We start from the raw sequence: 20315 nt of genomic DNA, 5'->3' as shown, positions 1-20315 counted from the left end.
CTGACTCCCTTCCAACACGATTGTAATTACACTTTACAGGGCAAACAGGAACTCGCCATGTACGTGTCAGAAGGAGCCAGCAGCAGTGAGACCCCGCACACAGGCTGGTGACGTGAGGATGGGCCTCAGGTGCTGGCACTCGAGACCCTGGAACCCACTGCTGCGGGGGCTTTAGAATCCTTTCGTTTCTCCCAGGTTCTCATTTCACGGATGCCAGGGATGAAAAGATTTCAGGGAGAATATCATTTCTGTGCTTTCCTCACACACTGAAGCCGGGGAGGCTGTGACAGAGACAAGGGAAGTGCAGCCTGAGACCTGTCCCCATCCTGCCACGGCGGGCGGCGCACCCCCACTTCTGACCACGGCACCTCCATGGACTGTTTTCTGCCTGCCGTGCAGCCCCTTTCAGGTTTTCCCTCCGGTGCTGCCCCACCCCCAGGCCAGCTCACGAGCCCCCACCCAACCTCAGGCCGGGGTGCCGACGCCCCGAGATCAAGGTCTCAGCACTGTCCGGGCACACAGCGGACACCTGACGTGCATTCCTGAGTGGGGCCGGATGACAGCAGGGCCCACGCTGAGCTGAGATGTCCGCATGCACAAGGGGCCTGCACGCCAACACCTCCCTGTCACAGAGGCTCTCTGACGACACGCACGCCCGCCACCACCGGGGCACAAGCTCTTGAAATCCTTGAACTGAAAACCCTTCAAAATGACCACCAACTAGAGCGCATGTGTTTTTTGTATTCAACCCCCAACTCAGAAATTCTCACGAATGCTAAGCCTGGACCAGACCACGGAAAGGACACGCAGGTCGGGGTGCTCTGAAGCCACAGCCCCCTGAGCTCCAAAGGGCTCGCTGGTCCCTTAGCACCGGCCGCCACCACTCAGCACACCTTGCTGGGTCTGTCGTTTAGGACTTGAAACTGCATTTGCTGGGGGTGGGGCGGGGGCGGTTTTACAGAAAGTTAAATGCTGATGTGATTTACGAATAAACAAACGTCAGGAGCACCACGAACACCTACTCCGAAGAAGCCCAGGTGAGGAATTTCAACAGGCACCACGTTTTCTAAGGGCAGGTGAGTCGCATGGAAAAATCCAGCTGCTTAAAAGCCTCGGGCACATTCTCCAGCACCCGATAGTGCGACACCGCGTGCGCTGAGAGATGCAGCGCTCCCCCACCCGGGCAGGTAAATCTGTCTCATTATCTTCCAGAGCTTCCTCTCCACTGGCGTCTCGCAAAAACCAGAGCCAATTTACTGATCTCAATCTCCTATAAATGTAGCTCCGAGAAGCGAATCTTCCCACTGAAAAGGTTCCTGGGGCTCAGGGCTGGTGCACAGCCTCTGCGTGAGGACTTCAGGGAAGAGACACACCACGCGTGTGTCTTCATGAAAACAGACTCACTGAGTCTATGGAGAAAAAGGAGTGCCTCCTGAAAAACCCCGACAGACTTCATTCTTGCAAGAATGTTCAGACCACACTGTCTGCCCAGCACCACGATGTGGGTGCAGCTGAGAGGCTCTCAGGGCCCCAGCTGCCGCGCCCCACCTGTCTACCCCGGGCACTTCTCCGAGTCCGGGGCTTTGAACCCGCTCTGCGCTTGGCTGCTCTCCCACGGCCACCCTACTCCCTGCACTGAGCCAGGAATCCATTTGCTCATTGTGTCGGATGGATGGGATTTTGTTCACAGGAGCCCCCGGCATGGCACGGCCATGATGCCGATGAAAGTACAAATCACAGGTGAGGGAATGAGCACCGAAATGGCCTGAGGCTTCACGGCAGCAGCAAAGGCTACTGGGGTCAGCAGCTCAGAACCTTCCAACCCACCATGCTAGACCCTCCAAACTACCTACCAAACGGGACAGCATAATTAGGGCATTTTCAGACACCCAAGAATTAAAAAAAACTGTCTTCCTGGGTACCCTTTTCTCGGCAAGCTACTGGAGGACGTGCACCAGAAAAATACAGGAGCAAACAAACCAACCAGCCAACCAGCCAACCAGCCAGCCAGCCAACCAACCAACCAACCCACCCACCCACCCACCCACCCACAGGGAGGCGATGAAAAGAAGTCACGGGGAAACACAGCCACTCCACGGGGGGGCAGGCAGCTCAAGACATACAGCTGCGGCCACCACACACAGCCTGAGCGTCACCAGTGACAAGCGGAGAAGCCGCCTGCCGTCCCCACAGGAGTAAACACGAGGCTGCCCAAACCCAGGCTGGCTTAGAGACGGCAGCGTTACAGGGGCCCACACGGGCCACGCTCTCCTGTGACTGCCTGGGGGCCTGACAGCTGGCACTGTCACACAGGCACTGTCACACAGGTTGTAGTTTGTCCACCTGTCCACGCGTCCAGACTACAAAGGACCGGCACAGCTTGATGAATTAGCTATTTGTGTTGTTTATTTCCTCTTGACTTTTGATTACAAAATAGAGGCTTAAGTGTATTAGGTAAGGTTACAAAGTAACCAAAACGAACTAAACATGTAACGTGGGTAAATAAGCTGAATTGTCATTTGTCGTAACAGGAAGACGTCAGAGTGAATGTGAAGTTGATAACTCCAGAAACAATGGTATTTAGAGGGATGAAGGTAATCATCAAAAACTCAAAGACAAGACAGTTAAAAATAAACACTTAAAGTAACATCTGTGTATTACTTTGATCAAAATAACATTTTAAAGTGTCCTCATTATAATGGAACGAGGATGACTACCCTATTTATCGTATTTGGCTCAGGGCAGAGTTGAGACAAACATTATTCATGCTCCTTTTCAACGTACTCCTTGCTGGTTCGTCTGTCCACCCGGCCAGTGTTTACTGAACACGCACGTGTGTCAGGGGCCCTTGGGCTGGGGATCCAGCAGAGCCAGCGACAGACAAACCCGCCCCCTGCAGCTTCTGCCCAGCAGGTGTCCAGCAGAGCAGAGCAGGCCGGAAGCTCACACACTGAAAGCGTCCATAAAGCAAGAGGGTGCATCAGAGGAAAGATGGGGGGGCAGGGCGGACCGGGGGGCAGGGCCCGGGCGGCTGATAATGCCCTAAGTACTTCCAAAAGGATGGAGTAGTTGTAAGAGGCCGTCATCCTTTGTCCCTGTGTCCCCGGATTTCTCAGGCCTAAGTGGATTCTACTGAGAGGCTGGGACGCACCAGCCCTAACACACGTGGGGTGCAGGCTCCCCCTCAGGTTCCTGGCAGCCCCCCGACATCCTCCTGTGCAGCGCCTGCCCAGAACTGCAGAAAGTTCCCCAAACCACAGCGTGTCCGTGGACTCGACTTCACAGTCAAGCCGGACTCTTGGAGAACTGAGAGCCGACAGCGTTGGGACCAGCCGGGCCCCTGCCAGGAGGTGTCCCCGGTGCCACACCACGACCCTGTACTGACTTGGCTGGGAGCCCAATGTCAGAGCAAATACCTTTCATGGTGACCCCCCCGTTGAATGTGAGGCTCTGCACCACCACCTCTGCAGCTGGACTAACCACACTAAGGGTGTTCACTCCGTCTGTGGCCCCCACCTCGCGGTTACCCTTCCAGGGCCCCCAGGCAAAGTGGGCCGCCTAGTGATTAGAGACTTTTTTCTACCACAGTTGAAGCTGTGCTTTCTTCACACAGGAGAGGTCACAATGATATGTCTATTTAAACACCGACAGCGCAATTCTGTAACAAACACTGTTACTACTGAATCCCGCATTTCTGAGGGTGAACAAGTGCCCGAGGGACCCAGGGCCTTCGAGGGACCCCGAGGGACCCCGAGGGACCCATTAAAGCCTTCAAGGTCCCTCAGAAGTAGCATCAGAGAAGACAGGCTGAAAACCCTCTCCCTTCACTGAGGTTCTCTTATCCATCCAACTGTCACCTCGTCTCCATTCTCAAGACTGGCTTCACCTCCTGGCCCCAGATAATTTTCAAGAATTCCTGCAAGATCCGTCTCGCTGTGTTGGCTGCAGGCTGCAGGCGGGCCAGTCATCTCTTAGCTCTAATCATATGCAGCCTTGAAGTGCAAGGAAAGAACCACAGTGAAACGAACCCAGAACTCCTTAAAATGCTAACCCGCAGTCTTTAAGTAAAAGAATACTATTGCTCTTTGCATCCCGCCCAAATCCTCAGATGCACTGACCGTCTGGCCCATCACATGTGGTCTCAATGTGCTCCAACAGAGAGAAGCTTTGAGACCACCCGCCGCCGTGGACAATGGGGACCCACTGCCCTGCTCATTTGATCGACTTCCTGTGCCCTCCCGACAACTCAGTGTCACAGGAAGTCCCCACACCAACAGAGGCTTGCTTGGCTGTCAGAGCCCTGGAATCCGATGAGCTGCCGGCCCTGCAGTGACACAGGACAGCAGTCTGTGCAGCCACCAGTGAGCAGTCTTGGACAGGAACGTACTGCTTGGCGGTTGCAGCCCAGTGTTTAAAAGGGATCTGTCTCTCTTTTTAGTGAATGAACTTCTAGAAAAGCCTGCCTGTAACCTCTACGTAAAGTCACCAGTGACCCCCAAGGACAGTTCTGTGTTTCTAATCCTGGACTGAGGTTCTGGAGGCCTGTTCCATAAGAAGTTTCTAGAGCGCTCTGGGTGAACAAGGAAGGGCCTAAGCCTGTGACCTGCAGCGCACATCCAGAGAAGCAGAGGCAAGCGCAGGTCACTGGAACCTGGGAGGGAAGACAAGGGCCTCAGAGCAGACGCACAGTGTGGGGACAACCAGGCAGCACAGAGCTGCCAGCATGGGCGGGGACATGGGGATGGCAGGGCAAATGCAGGCCCAGCCAGCAAGACAGACAGACTGACCAGAAAGGCACATCGCAACTTACGGCCCAGGCCTCGGTCAGGATGGAAACAGCCCAGGTGGCCACTGAGTGTCCTGAGCCACAGGCAGTCAGGTGGGACAGGAGTTCAATTGAGCTCAAAGAGGAGATAAACTAGCAGTGAGGTGGTGGGTCCTGCCCCCCCCCCCCCCCCGTGGAGACTGGGCTGGGTGGTGACTGGGCTGGGCGGTGACTGCGCTGGGTGGTGGGTCCTGCCCCCCCAGGTGGTGACTGCGCTGGGTGGTGGGTCCTGCCCCCCATCCCCCCCATCCCCCGGGCACTGAGTGGTCTCGCAAGCGTCTGTGCAGCCTGGCAGAGCTCAGACAGTTCTCACATTTTTACACGCTTGGCAACGACACAGAACGACATCTCACGACGTAACATTCTATGAAATTCAATCTTTGGTCCCCATAAATTCAGCCGTTGGTGCTCCCCTCTGCCTTGTTGAGGACGGGCGTGCAGCTTTCTTCCCGCCCCAGCAGAGGTGTGTAGTCTGTCCCAGGAAAACGGGAGCATGCCAGCTGATTACATTACTAAACGTAAAGGTGCAGGAAGATGTCCTCAGGCGTCCAGTCAGGCAAGCAGCCGCCTCAGTGGGGGTTACACTGTCCTGCCTTTCACAGAACAGTCCGTCCAGAAGACACTCAGCAAGGCCCCTCAGTCCTGGGTGAGTGTGACTCAGTGTATTACTCTCCACCAAATTGTTTGTGTCAAAAGACAACAGACGGACATTTTCAAGCATGAGAGGTCATACAGGACAGCACCCAGGAGCAACGACTGAAAACCAGCCACCAACAGAGCCACACAACGTCAGTGGCTGATGTCAGCCAGCCCAGGCTGCTCTGTGATCACAGGGAACGAAAACGCTACCTAAGAACTTTACACCCAGACAGCTTTTACCGTTTACGCCTTTTCCAAGTGTGCAAGAATTCATGAAACAGAACTCTTGTAAAAACTTGTTTATGACATTCAAACCCCAAGAGACGAAGCAGGTAAGAACTTGAATAGGGGGCTGTGGTGGGGAAACAGACCCACTGGACCACAGCACTGAGACTCGCAGAGACACGACACGATTGTCACTGCAGATGGGAAGCCGACATGACACCACACAAGACAGGAGGGAAGGGGGGCGAAGCAGGGGTCTGGAAGCCTGCCTTTCCTCCCGTGTCACGTCATTTCTAACATCTCAGACAAAAACACGGCTTAAAAAAACCCTACAATTCCAACCTCTTTAATCTTCTCCTAATCTTTAGACTGAATTCTTGTTACGGAAGAAACTGTTATCTGTGGCTCAGCAATTACTTCACTTTGATTTTTGAATATAGGTTCTTCTGTTAAATTCAAGTAAAATTAGAAAACTTATTTCCACTTTAAGACAAGTATTTCTATCTACACAGCCCTATCTTCGTGTAAAGATTATCTACATTCTAGAGATGCGAGCTTCTCACTTTTCCTCTTTATTTACCACCATGACCTCAGTTTTCTCCACTGTGTCAATGATGCTCGCCTCATGTTGAAAATGGCTCTTTCTGGAGGTGATGCAACAGCCACCTCTGCCAAGATCCCGATGGGGGTTTACGTGGACCCAAGCGGAGCAGCAGGCAGCACGTCAGGCAATGGTGACATCGTTACTGCGGACGGTGAGCGTGTCGCCGCTGGATGGACACAAAAGGGAGGTCGGCTTGCAGAGCAGCTTGTCATTTCACCCAGACCTTCGACCTGGTGAAGAAACTGAACGCAGTCCAGAAACCTCCATGCCCAGCGTCCTCAGCCGAAGGAAACAAATCTGTGAAGATCGGCGGCGGTGGCTTCGTTAAGAACAACCTTCCTCCAGGAGACAACAGAGGTGGGTTTCCACGAGCTCGGCCCAATCACCTTCCGGAACAGTCTTCCTCGGCACAAAAGAGTAGCTCCAGTTCAACCCAGATTCTGAAACGGTGTGTGTGACCAGCACCACTGACAACCGCAGTCTACCGCCGAGCACAGGATGCGTTTGTGTAGGAAAACAACACTCCATAAAAAGCAACTCCGACGAAAGAGCTTGATGTAACCACCCTTGTGAAGATGCTGATGGTCGGTGAACCAAAACAAAAGGCAGACTTCACAGGCACCACATTGACTCAGGCACCAGGCTGACGCTTGGTGACTCAGCGCCTAGTGAAATGCTTTGCAGGCCTCCAGCTGGACCACCAGTAGACACTATACTGGGAAGGGGGACGGCCGCTGCTCTACTTCCAGGGAGACTGAAGTGGACAAACTCATGCTGTGGGAGGTGGCTTTTCAGGAAGAACCAAGACTGTCTGAAAGGAATTTAGGCACTGAAGCTCGCAATGTCCCTTTAATGCTACAGAATCCAAACTGTAAGAAGTTCGAACTTCAAGTGTATGCAAGCTTTCTTGAGATTTACACTGGGAAGGGGTCTGCCTTGCTGAACAAGAGAGCAAAATGAAGACGCCGGAGAGGGGAAGCAGCAGGCTCACAGGGTGGGTGACAGGATGGGGGTCAGATGTGCTGACGTTGCGCTGGAGTTGCTGACACAGCCAAATGTGTGAGCGTGCACAGCCAGCTCAGAGCCACGCGGCCTGTCGGTCATTCTTGGGAGGACAGGGAGCCGTGTGGCCCGTTTCCTCCCAGTGGTTTGGCTGGGAATGAAGGAGGAGCCGACACTTCCAGTGCAGACAGGCAAACTGGGCCTGGAGGTGTGAAATTAATAAAAGCCTTCACACTCGGAGTGTGTCGGAGCTTCAGGGAGAAAAAAGGCCTCGTCCTCCCTCTGAGCAGGTAAACGCACTCAGGTGTCGAGATCCATTTGGAGGTGAAAACTCTCATCCCTGCACGGTGTCCACCGTCTCCCCAGCAACGGCGTCCTGTGAAAACACTCTCAACACTTTAAGATGAGCAAACAGGGTGAAGGCCGCCTGGATCCAGCTGTGCCAGTGACATCCAAGTGCCCATGCACCAGACCTGACGGGTGACATGGTGACAGGCGTGGTGGCATGTGGGGCTACCTCAGAGGTGACAAAATGAAGAGGCTCCTGCACACCTGTCTACTTAGCACGAAGCCGTGTCACAACGGTAGGAGTGGAAGAACAGGGAAGGTGCCACAGGCCTGTCCCGGGATCTGCTCCACAGGCGGAGAGGAGACTCTCGGGCAGACCCAGGCAGAGGCCCCGACACCGACTCACGTACACGCAGCTTGAAGCTGCTGGAGCAAGACACAGGCATTGGGACTGAGCTGCAGGATGGAGGGGGGGCTTCTCGTGCAGTCCCATGGAAACAACAGGCCAGCAAGCGCACCAACCCCCAGGAGCCCCGGGCCCCCGAGGTCGGCATTGCTGCTGAAGGACCCAGAGGCCTCATGACGGCAACACACCGTGGTACAGCTGGAAGGGCCATTTCAAAGTTTCAGATTTTAAGTGTGTGTGGAAAAGGTCTTCTCCCTTCACCTGAATGACCTTTCAATTTTGTGAAACATAACTTTGTCTACAAAATGCTTCTAGTCCAGGAGGCACAACTAAGCTCTGCGAGTAGTGAAGCCTTTTGTTTCATTTACCCAAATGGCGGTTTACTTCTGGAGCTCCTTGCTGTTGCTGCGTCCCACACGAAGTACGACCCAACCCACAGGTGAGCAGCAGGAAGCCACGGCACTTCCTTTACACTTGGTTCAGCTCTTGTAGCACGACTGCGCAATTAGTCCTGGCATGCAGGCACACAGATCAGGTGAGCAGACACACCCATCAGGTGGGAAGACACACCCATCGAGCGGGCAGACACACCCATCGGGTGAGCAGACACACCCATTGGGCAAGCAGACACACCCATCATCAAGCAAACACACCCAGACACACCCATCGGTGAGCAGACACACCCATCAGGCGGGAAGACACACCCATCGGTGAGCGTGCAAACCTGGCCAGGCTTGCCCTGCATGGCTGTGCCCGCCTCTCCCTGCTCTGTGCCCTGACTACAGCCATGGACCCTAATTTCTGCATTGCAGCCAAGGAAGTTACACTCCTTCCTTGTCACTCTAAGTCACCTCTATTGTGCGTACATTTTTACTGTATTTGAAACACATTTTGAGTGTGTCTGTGACTTTTGCAGGATGTGCCGTATCGCTGAATGGAACAAGTCTGTGACAATGGACAGCTGGCGGACCCTCCATCTTATATGTAAATAAATTGGAATTAGGATTTTAAAACCATGTAACATGCGGATGTAACTTTCTTAATTTTCTTTGTAAAGAACTAAAAGATCAACTAGTTGGTACATGATTAAAAGTAATGAAATTCTGGGGAAAGGCTATTTCGGGATGGTGGGGTCTTAGGTTATACTTTCTTTTACTTCTCTTGACTGACGATAAGGCCATTTTGAAAAACGGTTTAGAAGGTAAATAAAGCACTTCAAGGTCATGGTTTTGCAAAAAAATAGAAAATGCCATAAACAACAGCCAATCCACATTTAAAAAATGGATAGAAGCAAGAACATAGCTAGTCTAGCCACATGATGTGGCTTAATTTCATTTAAACTATTCTTAGAATGAAACAGTTTTTAAAAAGCGAGTTGTCATTCTGTTTTTCAAAAACAGCATGGTATAATATTGGGCAGTATTTCAGTATTATTACTTCTTGCATAATTAGTTTTATTAGGCTCTTCTGCAAGGATTTATAGCTAAACAGCAGAAGACAACTGAATAATAACAGAAAATAAAAAGCATGAAAATAGTTCACTGTCAGGCTAACAAACGAAAGAAATTGTTAGCTTTACGTATCTATATTTAAGCAGCTCCTAGAAAAATTCTTTCAAAATAAAAATAGATGCTTTTCTTCCCAGGCTGCCAAAATCTAGGAAAACCTCTGGTCAGTAGAAAGTAAGTAACAAGGAACAACTGTGTATATCCTAAGGTGACAGTAAATTCCTAGTAACATAAAAGGATGGAAAGCTTACTGATTCCAACCACCTGTGATGGCCCCAGCAGGAGGGGAGCCAGCCTTTGCGGGGAAATGCTGCTCAGGATGGCTCAAGCTGTCCCCGTGACAAAAGGGCCTGAGACTACGGACTAAAATCACAGAGCTGCAAAGGATTAACTCCAGATACTAGTTTAGTTTCAAAGCAAGCATCACACAAAAGCTGTTTTTCTGAGGGTGAATACGGTTCAACGGCACTCTCCTCACTTGCGAATTGAACACGGGAGTCTCCTGCTAGCCCTACTCTCCCGCATCCTGTGTCGACGCGCCGTGGGCAGCGTGTTCCTGGAGCACACGCCTTGCTCTCACTCTAGCTCCCATGGTCCTGTGAGCAAGTGCACCCTAACCTAACACTTATCCCACGGGTGCTCGTCTGAAGGACGCAGAGGGCATCTCCACCCAGCTGCCCCCGTTGTGTCCCTTAGAGGGCACACTGTGGCTATCCTGACAGGCCTGTGCACGCTACGCAGAACTCCGGGCCAAGGCCTGCCTTCTCTGCCAGCTCGCCCTTCTCCCGGGCGCACAAGCGAGCTCTCCTGCCTGCGGTTGTGAGCGCCCGTCCTTTCCTCCTTCGCTGCTGTGACAGCTAGAAGATGGCATGTCGCTGCAGTAGCATCTCGATTTCTTCTATTTAATCTCTATAATTGTTAAGAAATTAAAACTTGTACATGTGGAATAACATTCCCACAGCCCAGAAACCTCGATTTGACCCTAAGGAGCAGGATTCCAAACTGTCCTGTGTGCCTGCGAGTATGTGCCTTCCTGCTGAGTCTCGCGTCCCCACCACGTTCGCTGTGGTCCGGGTAACGGGACAGTGCATTTCAGTTCCGATGAACACTAGGTCCTAAATCAGCACACACGATGCCATTTGAGTGGGGAGCAAGGGCAGACCTTAAAAAAAACGGATGGCCATTTTACCTTCATGAGTTATTCACTCTGTGGTTCATTTTCCTACTGCACTATTAGTTTTCCCCTATTTGACTGTAAAAGCTGTTTTTCTACTGGACAATTTTTGTTTTGTTTTGTTTTTTCCGATCTGACTGCAAAAGCTGTTTGTATGTTAAGATAGTTTTTTCTGCTTTCTTGAAGATTTTATTTTTTTCATTACTTGAACATAATGTCTGTTGACTTAAAATAACTGACTCTTTATCTGGTGAAGTACCCTCATTTCCTGAGGATTCTCACATCTGCACTTACACCTGGAAGTGATTCTGCTGTTGGCTGAAAGGCGAGGCTCTAATGAGATGTTTCCCAAACAGCTTTCCGCCGACACCACTCTTTTCCCCAGATGTTGGCGCCTTTCCTCTTCTAGGCTCTCACGCTGACAGGACTGTCTGTGGGGTCTCACTCATTCTTGCCTCTGGGTCCCTGGTTTTGATGCTGGGCCCCCAGCGCCCTGACCGACCCACACACAGGGCAGAGTGTGGCCCTGAGGACAGCTGGGCCTGTTTGTTCTTACCAGCAGTTTTTTCTTAAAACATTTTTTCCAGTTAACCTTCCTGTAACTATGCATTTAGCTTAAATTTATGGCAACAGATGAAATTTGAGAAAAGAGAATTACTGTCCTGTGAAAACGAAACTGGATGCTTTGGAAAGACTGGCCAACTGCTTAAAAAGTACGTGCAGAACTAGAGGAGGGAGACGTGACCATAAAAGCCTTGCAGCCATACAGCCGGCCTGGAGCTCCGCTCAGGGCGCCTGGTGCTCACCTCACCCCCGTGGCTGAGCCGAGGGCGCTGCTCCGTGGGAAGGCCGCAGCCCCAGAGCGCAGGACGTGCCGACAGCTCACTGCCATGTTTCAAGTCCAAAGATGTTTCATGCCAGTAGCAGCGTTCTGAGACCTGTTCTCATCGCACATTTCAGTTAGACAGCCAGCTATCTAGGCCCCGGGAGGTCTTCTACCGTAACGCCTCACCTTACAGTCGGCAGGGTACGCCTCTCCTTCACGTGCCTCTTTCCCACATTTCCATGCTCTCGCTGGCTATTTTCCAGATGACCATCCATCTACCCACAGATAAAAACCAACGCCTTTGCGCGCCTGAGAGCAGGTGCTTGCATTTACGCCCGGTGGGCGTTCCTCTAGCTCACGGCTGCTCCTGGAAACAGGACAGTCCAGCCAACCGTCCAGGCCACCTCCCACCCTGACCCCTGGGTCTTGGACAGGTGGTGTCGTGGCGACCCTCTGGGCCCCTGCTCAGAGGGGGCGCTCCCGGGGCTGCTCATTCTCCAAGCACTGCCCCTTCCCCTCCTCGCAGCCCAGTGTCACAAGGGCCATGCCCAGGTCCCCGTCCCCACACCACCCACTCGCTCCCCTCCGCCTAGGGTCCCGCTACGGAACTCCCCGCCCCCAGCCTGAGCAGTGCTGACCACTGCTGAGCCGGGACCACGCAGAAGCCCCGTCCCACTGCCTTACACCCGTGACCCCTCCCACCTCCACAGCGGAGGCTGGGCGCGGCGGGCGCCTCTGAGCAGCACCTTCCTTGCCGTGTGTTGCTGGACTGCCTCGTAGTTTTACAAAATATGAATTTTGGCTGACAGTTCTAAACTGAGACATTCTTGCTTAGTCCCTGCCCTCTGGCACTGCTAATCGTGTCTGATCAACCACGGTTCTGTCCGCAGACTGTGTCCACTGGGCTAGACCGGTTAGACTGAGGCTGGCCTCAGTGCAGGGCATGTGTCTGAAACTAAACCATAACAGGAGGTGCGATCCCCAAACGCCCTGTCGTTCTCCCAAATGTGTTGGGGAGGAGACAGCTGTGAAAACGACCGCTTTACTGAGGGAAGAGGTGGTCACTAACTGGTGTCCCTGCTGGACCACTGCCCAGGGGGAGCAGAGGTCAGGCGGGAGCCAGACATCACAGCTGTGGGAAGGCCTGCAGGGTGTGCAGATACCTAACACAGGACTCTCGCACAGCCCATCCCGGCCTTTGGGGCCCCTGGGGCACAGGAGGGACCGCAGTGAGCCCCGTGGAGCCCGCCCACACTTCTGATCACCACACCATTATTCAGCCCAGGCCACCGTCACCAATCAGACCACAGGATCTCGCAGAAACAGCGGGTGTCACGCAGCAGCCACTTCGGCCTGCCCCACCATCGGCTTCTGTCCCACTACCCAGCCCTGCGGGTCTGCAGACACGCCGCACCATTCCCGACCCCGGCGCTTAGCGGTGTGCACACCAGGGATAAGCAGAGCAGATGACCAGGTGAGGTCACCGCCCTGCATTGCGCTTCCTTCCCCGTGCAACTGAGTTTAACAGCCGAGGGAGCCAGCGGAAGGAAGTCAGGGAACGGCAGGGGAACTGCCTTTAACTTGTGGAACTTCAGACGGGTTTGCAACAGGAAAGTGAGGAAGCCGGAGAGATGTTCGAGCCTGTGAACTTCTGCCAGGACTGATGGGAGATAGGAGCAGAGTGCCCGGGTCACTGCTGAGCCTCACTCACGTGTACAGGCTGCTGGACAAAACCCCACCGGGCGCAGGCCGCAGGGAGGGGCCTGTGGACGCCTCAGGGAGCGCCCATCTCCGACAGGGACAGGAGCCGGCACCTGCGACACCAGCTCTGTGCCCGACACGGACAAAAAAATGCAAGCTGACTCAACTCAATCATCGAAAGAAACCATCTATGTTCTTTAAGAGGTTTTTAAAGGACACAAGCATCAAGGTCACTCAAGTAACTGATTTTTAAAGTCTAAAAATGTTAATTTCTCACATCAAAATGACACATTCCTGAGGCCGGTGCTCGAAGGGATGTGAGGAAGGACACGGCTACCCTTTGACACCAGCTTGGTCCCAACAACGAGCAGCTGGCAGCTACGTGAGCGAGAACTGCTCTCAGGCTGCTGTCAGTCTCTCACTGAAAGCGACCAGCTTTCCAGATGGGCTCATCGGACCCGCTTTCCACATGAAGTGGATTGCTGACGCTTTGCTAAAGGTTCTTCTCTCCTTCAGTATTTAACTCCTGAAGGAAATAATTTTAAAAAGACCTGACAGTGAGACCAAGGTCAAATATTTCCAAATGATTTCCTGAAAGAGCTTCAAGATCTGCCGCCATGAATAATCTGCAGTCACTGGAAAGGTCGGGGTCGTGAGCGGGACCTGGCACGAGGTGAGGCATGTGCACGGTCGCTGGGGCAGACAACACTGCACGCCCACTCGTGTCCGTCCTCCCTGCTCTTATCAGAACCTGCTTTTGTAGAGCGCAGCAATGCGTCTGACTGAAAGCCCACTTCCCAGCCTCTGCCGTGGGACGGGAAGACCAGGGGCACCGTCCTGGTCCATGAGAGTGAAAGGATGTCACCGGGCATGGCTTCTAGGGAGGTCCCTGCAGAGGCCTGAGTCCCCCAGGACCTGCTTTCTGCCCTTCCCTTCCTCCTCGTTCTTCCTGGAATGCAGAGCCGATGCTGGAGATGGTGACAAGCAGAAGGACGAGGCCGTGTGCTAAGGACGCTGAACAGAAAGACCTGGAGGACCTGAGCGCCTCATGCGCCGCTGCCCCCACTCCTCTCGGGAAACCCCGCTGGGGAAGCCCTGCAGCGGGGGCGGCCGGAGCGGCAGAGCCAGGTACTCACAGTCAGCGGTGTACTCCGCCTGGGCGGGCTGCACGGCGGCGCCGTCGGCCGCGGGTGGGGTGGGGGCGGGACTGTCAGCCTGGGCTTTGCGGACCAGCATGGCCAGGGGGTGGTCCGGGTCCACCACCTTCAAAGGCTGCAGACAGAGAGAGCACAGTCACACACCACTGTCTGTGGCAAGAAGGCTCAGCTCCAGCCCAGCACACAGTGCACACGCTGCAGGACCCGGAGCACACGTGCACACACGGCTAGCTGGCTGTGCGTCCCGGAGGAGCCGAGCACACGGGCGGCTCCCACCTTCCTCGTAGCCGCTAAGGAAAGGAAGGAGGAGCGAGCAGGACTAGGCTGCTACCGACAGCGTGAGCGTCCAAGTTCACTCACAACCCTCAGCTGTGCCCTTCCTCACACGATGTCTGCCTGTTAATCACCAGCAGCTCTTTGAGTCCCATCGATGGGCTGGCAGCCCCCACAGGGTCAGTCACACTGGACGCCGTGTGCCAACGTCCCAGGGACTCCTGCGTTCACATCACAAACGGCAGAGTGAGTGTGAACTGCCCACATAACACTGGGCGACGCCTTTACAACAGGGAGGACGGGACAATCAGAAGAAAAATTTATGTTTCTGGTACCATATGATGGTGCTGTGAAGCTAACAGACGATTTCTAGCAGCACATACTCTGGAAACCTATAAAATCCAATCTCATCACAATGGAACAACTTCCAAGTCTTAACTGACATTCTTCTTACTCTAAATATCCCAAATGGTACAATTGTAATAAACTGAAAATAACTTGTGAATTTTACAAACTGGGATACATAAGAAATAAAGGAAGCAAAAAACAAAAACGCAAAACAGACCTCAACGATGATAAAAATAAGACACAGCTAATAGACAATAGAAATGCTCCCTTTATCATTTCCTGAAATTAAATTAGCAGACGTTTTGTTGGCACAAGAAGTAAGATTCAACAGCAAGATAAGAACCTTCATGAGCTCTTCCAGACGGTTACACTTCTTGGAAGCAAAGAGCGATGGGTGCAGGTAATTCCCATCATCTTCGTCCTCGTCATCCTCATTGTCAGAGCTCACCCCGGACTCTGAAAGCGAAAGCACATTTCAAGGTTCTGGCGTTGGTGAGAGGAAAGGTACAAGTCAGCTACATAAAAACTCAGAAGCAGACAAGAGCAGAGCTGTATGCAGTCGTGTCTTGGTTATCTGCCCCAAAACACCTCTGGAAATATTCCACTACTCCTGCCGCCCGAGTGGTTCGGCAGGAAGCCAGCTGGCAACCTCCCTCCAGCATTTACTAGTCCACACCTATTACGTATCTCAATTAAAAGAAAAAAAAAGACAAAAGTCTTACTGGTATATGAAATGTAAAATAATAGTAACGGATATTTTTAAAAACTACAATACACAGAGAGACAAGATCTGCCGTAAGATTTATACAACAGATTTTGAAAATCAAGTTTCAGCTGAAGAGAAAATTCAGTGGCAGACATACAGACACTGATGTCTCTGAATATTATTCAAAACAGAGTGAAGTGGCCTTTGTAGGCAGAACCCCCAATTTAGATGCTGTTATAAGAACACCAGCTTAAGGCAGAGATGGGTGAAAGCATCGCTGTCACCCTGTGGACACGTGTCACCTCAGCTGCTGCCTCACAGCCGGGGGCGGGGCTGCCAGGACGGGCACGATGCAGGCTGCTTTCTAAGGGACGTCACACAGCCAAACGGAGGGCAAACCCCCAGCCCTGAGGGTTACGCCCCCACAGCACCCGTCCTTGGTTAGGCTCCATCTGGCCATAAAAGTGCTGATTAACAATCCATTCTCTCCAAGGAGTGAGAAGAGCCGCCACACGATGGGGCGGCTGCAGGTGCAGCCCCGGGCGTCAGCGGCAGGACCTCGCCGGCCCTGCAGAAGCGCCCACGGGCTTCCCCAGCCCCCGAGCCCCCCAGCCCCCGAGCCCCCGAGCCCCCCCAGCCCACGCACTCTGCTTCTCGTCGCCCGTGCCCCCAGCCGGCAGCGGGTAGCGCCCGTCCTTCATGGCCTTCTGGATGAACTTGTAGTAGGGGTTGAGGTAGTGGTCGAAGCGCAGGAAGTCAAACTGGGAGTTGCGGGCCTGCTTGGCCTTCAGCATGATCTCGAACTGCGCCCCCTGCTTGCACACGAAGTTGGCCGTCCGCTCGATGATGGCGTGCATCTTGGCGGTGGGCGGCTAGGACAGACACACGCTCGTTACCGGCTGCCCCTTTGCCACTGGCCATGTGACTTACACAGAAAACCACCCTGGCTTTTCTGCCGATTGGAAGAAATAAAGGGACATTTCAACTGGAAGGGCCCAGTTTGCAGACTGGACTGTCCTGGTTATAAGACACTCCGTCTAGTTCTGAATTTCTTAATACTCTGTGGGGCAAAAACTCACCCAGCGAGGCAGGACTGACGGAAGGCCATCCTGTTTTTGTACCAAATCAACATCTTTCCACCTAACAGGGGTCCTTAACCTGGTCCCTATGGTGGGGCTGGGGGTAGTGAGTCCTCAGAAGTCGCACAAAAAGACGCGCTTTCCTACAGGTTTCTCACGGGTCCAAGAATCACTCCCCCTTCCTTCTGTTAGCTCGGAAAACAGCCCCTTTGAACATCCAAAGAAAGCCACGTGCTCACGCGAGATCCTTCCTTCCGCACCTGACTCCTCAGCACGTAGTCCTCCCTGTGCCCATGAGACACGGCTCGTGGCTCCAGGGGCCGACACCCCCATCTGACGGACAGAGTCCACGCTGAAGCCCACGTGGGTGTGGCCAGGCCAGAACCCGGGGGGCTGTGCCCACATGAGCTGGGGGACTCCTGTGCCTTCCTCAGGCGACTCCACCTCTGGGCCAGGCCCGGCCCGCTCCTGGGCGCAGCTCCCTACGCCCTCTCCACCGCTCTTCACCCCGTGCCCTCAGCACTTCCTACCCACACGGGGCTCGTCAGACCGGAAGCTGGAAGCCAAGAAGCTAACCACTTTTATCCTCAACGAGGGGATTGACACCAGGAAATTGCACACCAATAAAGTGGGAAATCGTCTCATTAAAAGTGAGCGGTGGAGAATTCAAGCCGCTTACTGCAGTTTCAGGGCAGCACCCTGCATTAATGCAAACGACTTAACTCTCAAATTCAATTCCTAAACTAGGAATGCCCTTCACACCTCAGGAGGATGTATGCCCGTAATCAAAGTTATTTCCTGATCTCCAAAGTAGCTGGGTTCCATCCACCTCGCACGGAAGCATGGCTACTGACACATTTTCACTGCTTCTGGCTGAACAGGAAGATTAATTTTTGAAACAGTGCTTCTATACACATGGCAATTATTAATGACCGCTTCAGAATATGATCCTTATCTAATGAAAACACTTCCCCCCACCTCCACAGAGGGTACTCAGCTGACCAAACCAACCCGTTGGTCTACAATTTTTTACAAGTAGCCCCCTCACGATATAAGAGCATGGCTGCAGACGTCCAGATATCTGTACAAAGCAACCATGACTGCAGGAAAACACTCTATAAACCTCCTTTGAGATCTGCTGCCGGAGCAGGTGGCTGTGAGATAAAAACGCCTGGTTTGGAAGTCACTCTGCTCCCTTTGTCTATCGTGTAAGTTTCAGACAAATCGCTTTTTAAGAATATCCCGCTTACTCCTGCTAGAATGTGAGATGGGGTGCTAAGGGTACCGCTGGTCTCAGGAGGTGCCCCCATGAGCCTCCCAGGGTGCCGTCATTTCTAACTACTACTTACATTTCACACAAAACCTCAGCGATCCTGCCACCTCTAGGCTCTAATCCAAAGCCCAGTTTAAAAACCGAGAACCTCCCCCACCCCCGAAACACTGCTTTCTTTACCAAGCGCCCCGCCTGCCATGGCCGGCGGGTGAGAGCAACCTCTGCTCACCAAGGCGGACACCGTCCATCTAAACACAAGCGGCAATTTCACCGTTGTCACCACACGGAACCAACAAAGCGACACCCGTGTCTTCTCCACCCTCTCCACACCCAGCACCCTGTGCACTCTGCACAAGGACCCGGCCCCCATCACGACCATGAAGCACGACATGCTGGGTGCACCCCAGAGGGGGAGCCACAACCAGCAACCCTGCAAGCACCCAGGTCCACAGAAGCAAAACCGTTTCCCACAGACGTTCTGGGAACAGCACACGGAGCTCCCCACCCGAGACAGCAAGTCCGAGCGCACTGAGCGTCCTCTGCCCTCCTCGGGCAGCAGGCATTTCCACTGTCCCACACCACTCAGGAATCAGCTGGTGACACGTACTTTGGCTGAGAACGTACAGGCGTTAGATATTTAACTAGGAATAAAACAAGGCAACAAAATCTATGATGCCTCTCCACTCAATATTTACATAAAAGTTTAAAAATTCTTCCACAGCAAAAATAAAGTAAAATTCCATCTAGTCAAGCTTAAATAAAAGCTTTCAGCATGACACGTAGGTAAGGGAGCAGCCCGTTTTTAATGGGTCTCTTATATAGAACGGTTTATTCCGAAATAACCAGGAATACACACAGAACAATACGTAGAAAACATGTCAGCACGAGGCTTAGGAGAGCAAACCTTCAGATAACATTTCCAGCTTTAACTATAGCAACTGACCAATAGTAGAAACAGGGGGAAGCAACCATAGGCCCTAATTTCACTCGGAAAAATCCAAATAGATTTGTACTCATGTTTGTAGGAAAGAAAGGGAGAGGATGTACAAGTAAGTGGAGGAAGGGATGGGGCCGAGGCAGGAATTCAAAGGTGATTTCTGTATCCACCTTCATCTCACCTAGGACGCAGGGTGAGGGGAAAACGCAGGCGAGCTCCACCCCGTCACGCTGAGCTAACCCAGGCTGGCAGCAGCGAGGCGGGGACAGAGAGGCTGTTGCACGAGCGGTTCTCAGCGCCCAGCGTTCTGCACATGACAGGTGAGAGCCTAGGACGCCTGCACCCGGGGTGCTGCAATGCGGTCAGGGACACAGTGCAGACAGACCTGACGCTGCACGCACCTCCCTCCCGCTATGGACAAGCAACAAAACCATCTTAAACACCCCACCTACACCCATGCAGCGCAGAGCCTCGCGGGGACATGACGTGACAGTTAACCCACGGGTCTGAGGTCCTGCCTGTTCCTCACGAGCCCGACCCTCAGTCCCCAACCTCTGTGGGGGACAGGGTACCAGTGGCCGTCTTACGGGGCTATTCGCATTAAATAACATGAGGAAAGCTGGACAAAGCCCTCAACGAGGCCCGTTCGCTGTAACCTTAACGTAAGAGGACACAGCTGAAGCAGTGGGGCGTCCGCGCCCATGAGACCCAGCGGTGCCCCAGCGGTGCCCTCGCCAGCTGCAGAGCACCCAGGCCCAGGGCGGTCCCACCCAGGTTCCTCCTGGGCGCAAGAGCAGCCTGGAGCCGCCGCACGAGGGAGATAGAACTGGGTAGAAGGCGAGCACGTAGGTTTCCTTTAGAGGAAATAGGGGCGTGGGTTTTTCTCCGTTAACTCAGCTGACTGTGAGGCAGCGGATACCTGTGAAGCAGGTGTGATGAGCCCTGGGCTCCCACACAGGTGGTGATACACCGTGATGGTCATAGGACCGTAAAGCAGAAACACATACCAGCTCCACGTCCGGCGGTACATTCAGTCCCACGGGGGCGATGAAAGGCTCCTCATTTTCCTCTACATTTTCAGTCTCACTTTTTTCTGTATAAAAAGAAAACGAAACGTCAGGAAAAGGAGCAAGGCCACCACCCGCAGTCAGCGGTACCGGGGAGCAGGGCCCAGCCTGCGCTGGGCCTTGGGCTCTTTTCTATCACTGATCTGGAGACACTTTCCAGTTTTCTGTTCCGTTGCACCACGTGTCAGCAAGCCCCGAGCGGTGGGGGTGGCGCAGCGGCAGGCGCACGGGCCCAGGGCCCTGGGCAGGTGCTGACTCAGTTTCCCTGTCCGTACCA

General features: G+C 53.3%; 1 protein-coding gene across 2 annotated transcripts in view; it reads right to left on the bottom strand.

The window, feature by feature from the left end:
- SFSWAP (splicing factor SWAP) overlaps positions 1-20315 on the bottom strand; it is a 66321-nt gene that overhangs the window by 38294 nt on the left and 7712 nt on the right. For both annotated transcript variants that reach the window (XM_074321710.1, XM_074321711.1), the window contains exons 4-7: positions 19979-20064; positions 16329-16554; positions 15320-15432; positions 14335-14470 (exon numbers count right to left, since the gene is read on the bottom strand). In XM_074321710.1, the coding sequence (XP_074177811.1) occupies positions 14335-14470; positions 15320-15432; positions 16329-16554; positions 19979-20064 (561 nt within the window). The remainder of the gene's footprint in view (positions 1-14334; positions 14471-15319; positions 15433-16328; positions 16555-19978; positions 20065-20315) is intronic.

Source organism: Rhinolophus sinicus, linkage group LG16 (genome assembly GCF_036562045.2).
Source record: "Rhinolophus sinicus isolate RSC01 linkage group LG16, ASM3656204v1, whole genome shotgun sequence".
In the NCBI taxonomy this organism is placed as follows: domain Eukaryota; kingdom Metazoa; phylum Chordata; class Mammalia; order Chiroptera; family Rhinolophidae; genus Rhinolophus; species Rhinolophus sinicus.
Note: the sequence above shows the minus strand (reverse complement) of the source record. Positions and strands in the feature narration are given on the sequence as shown.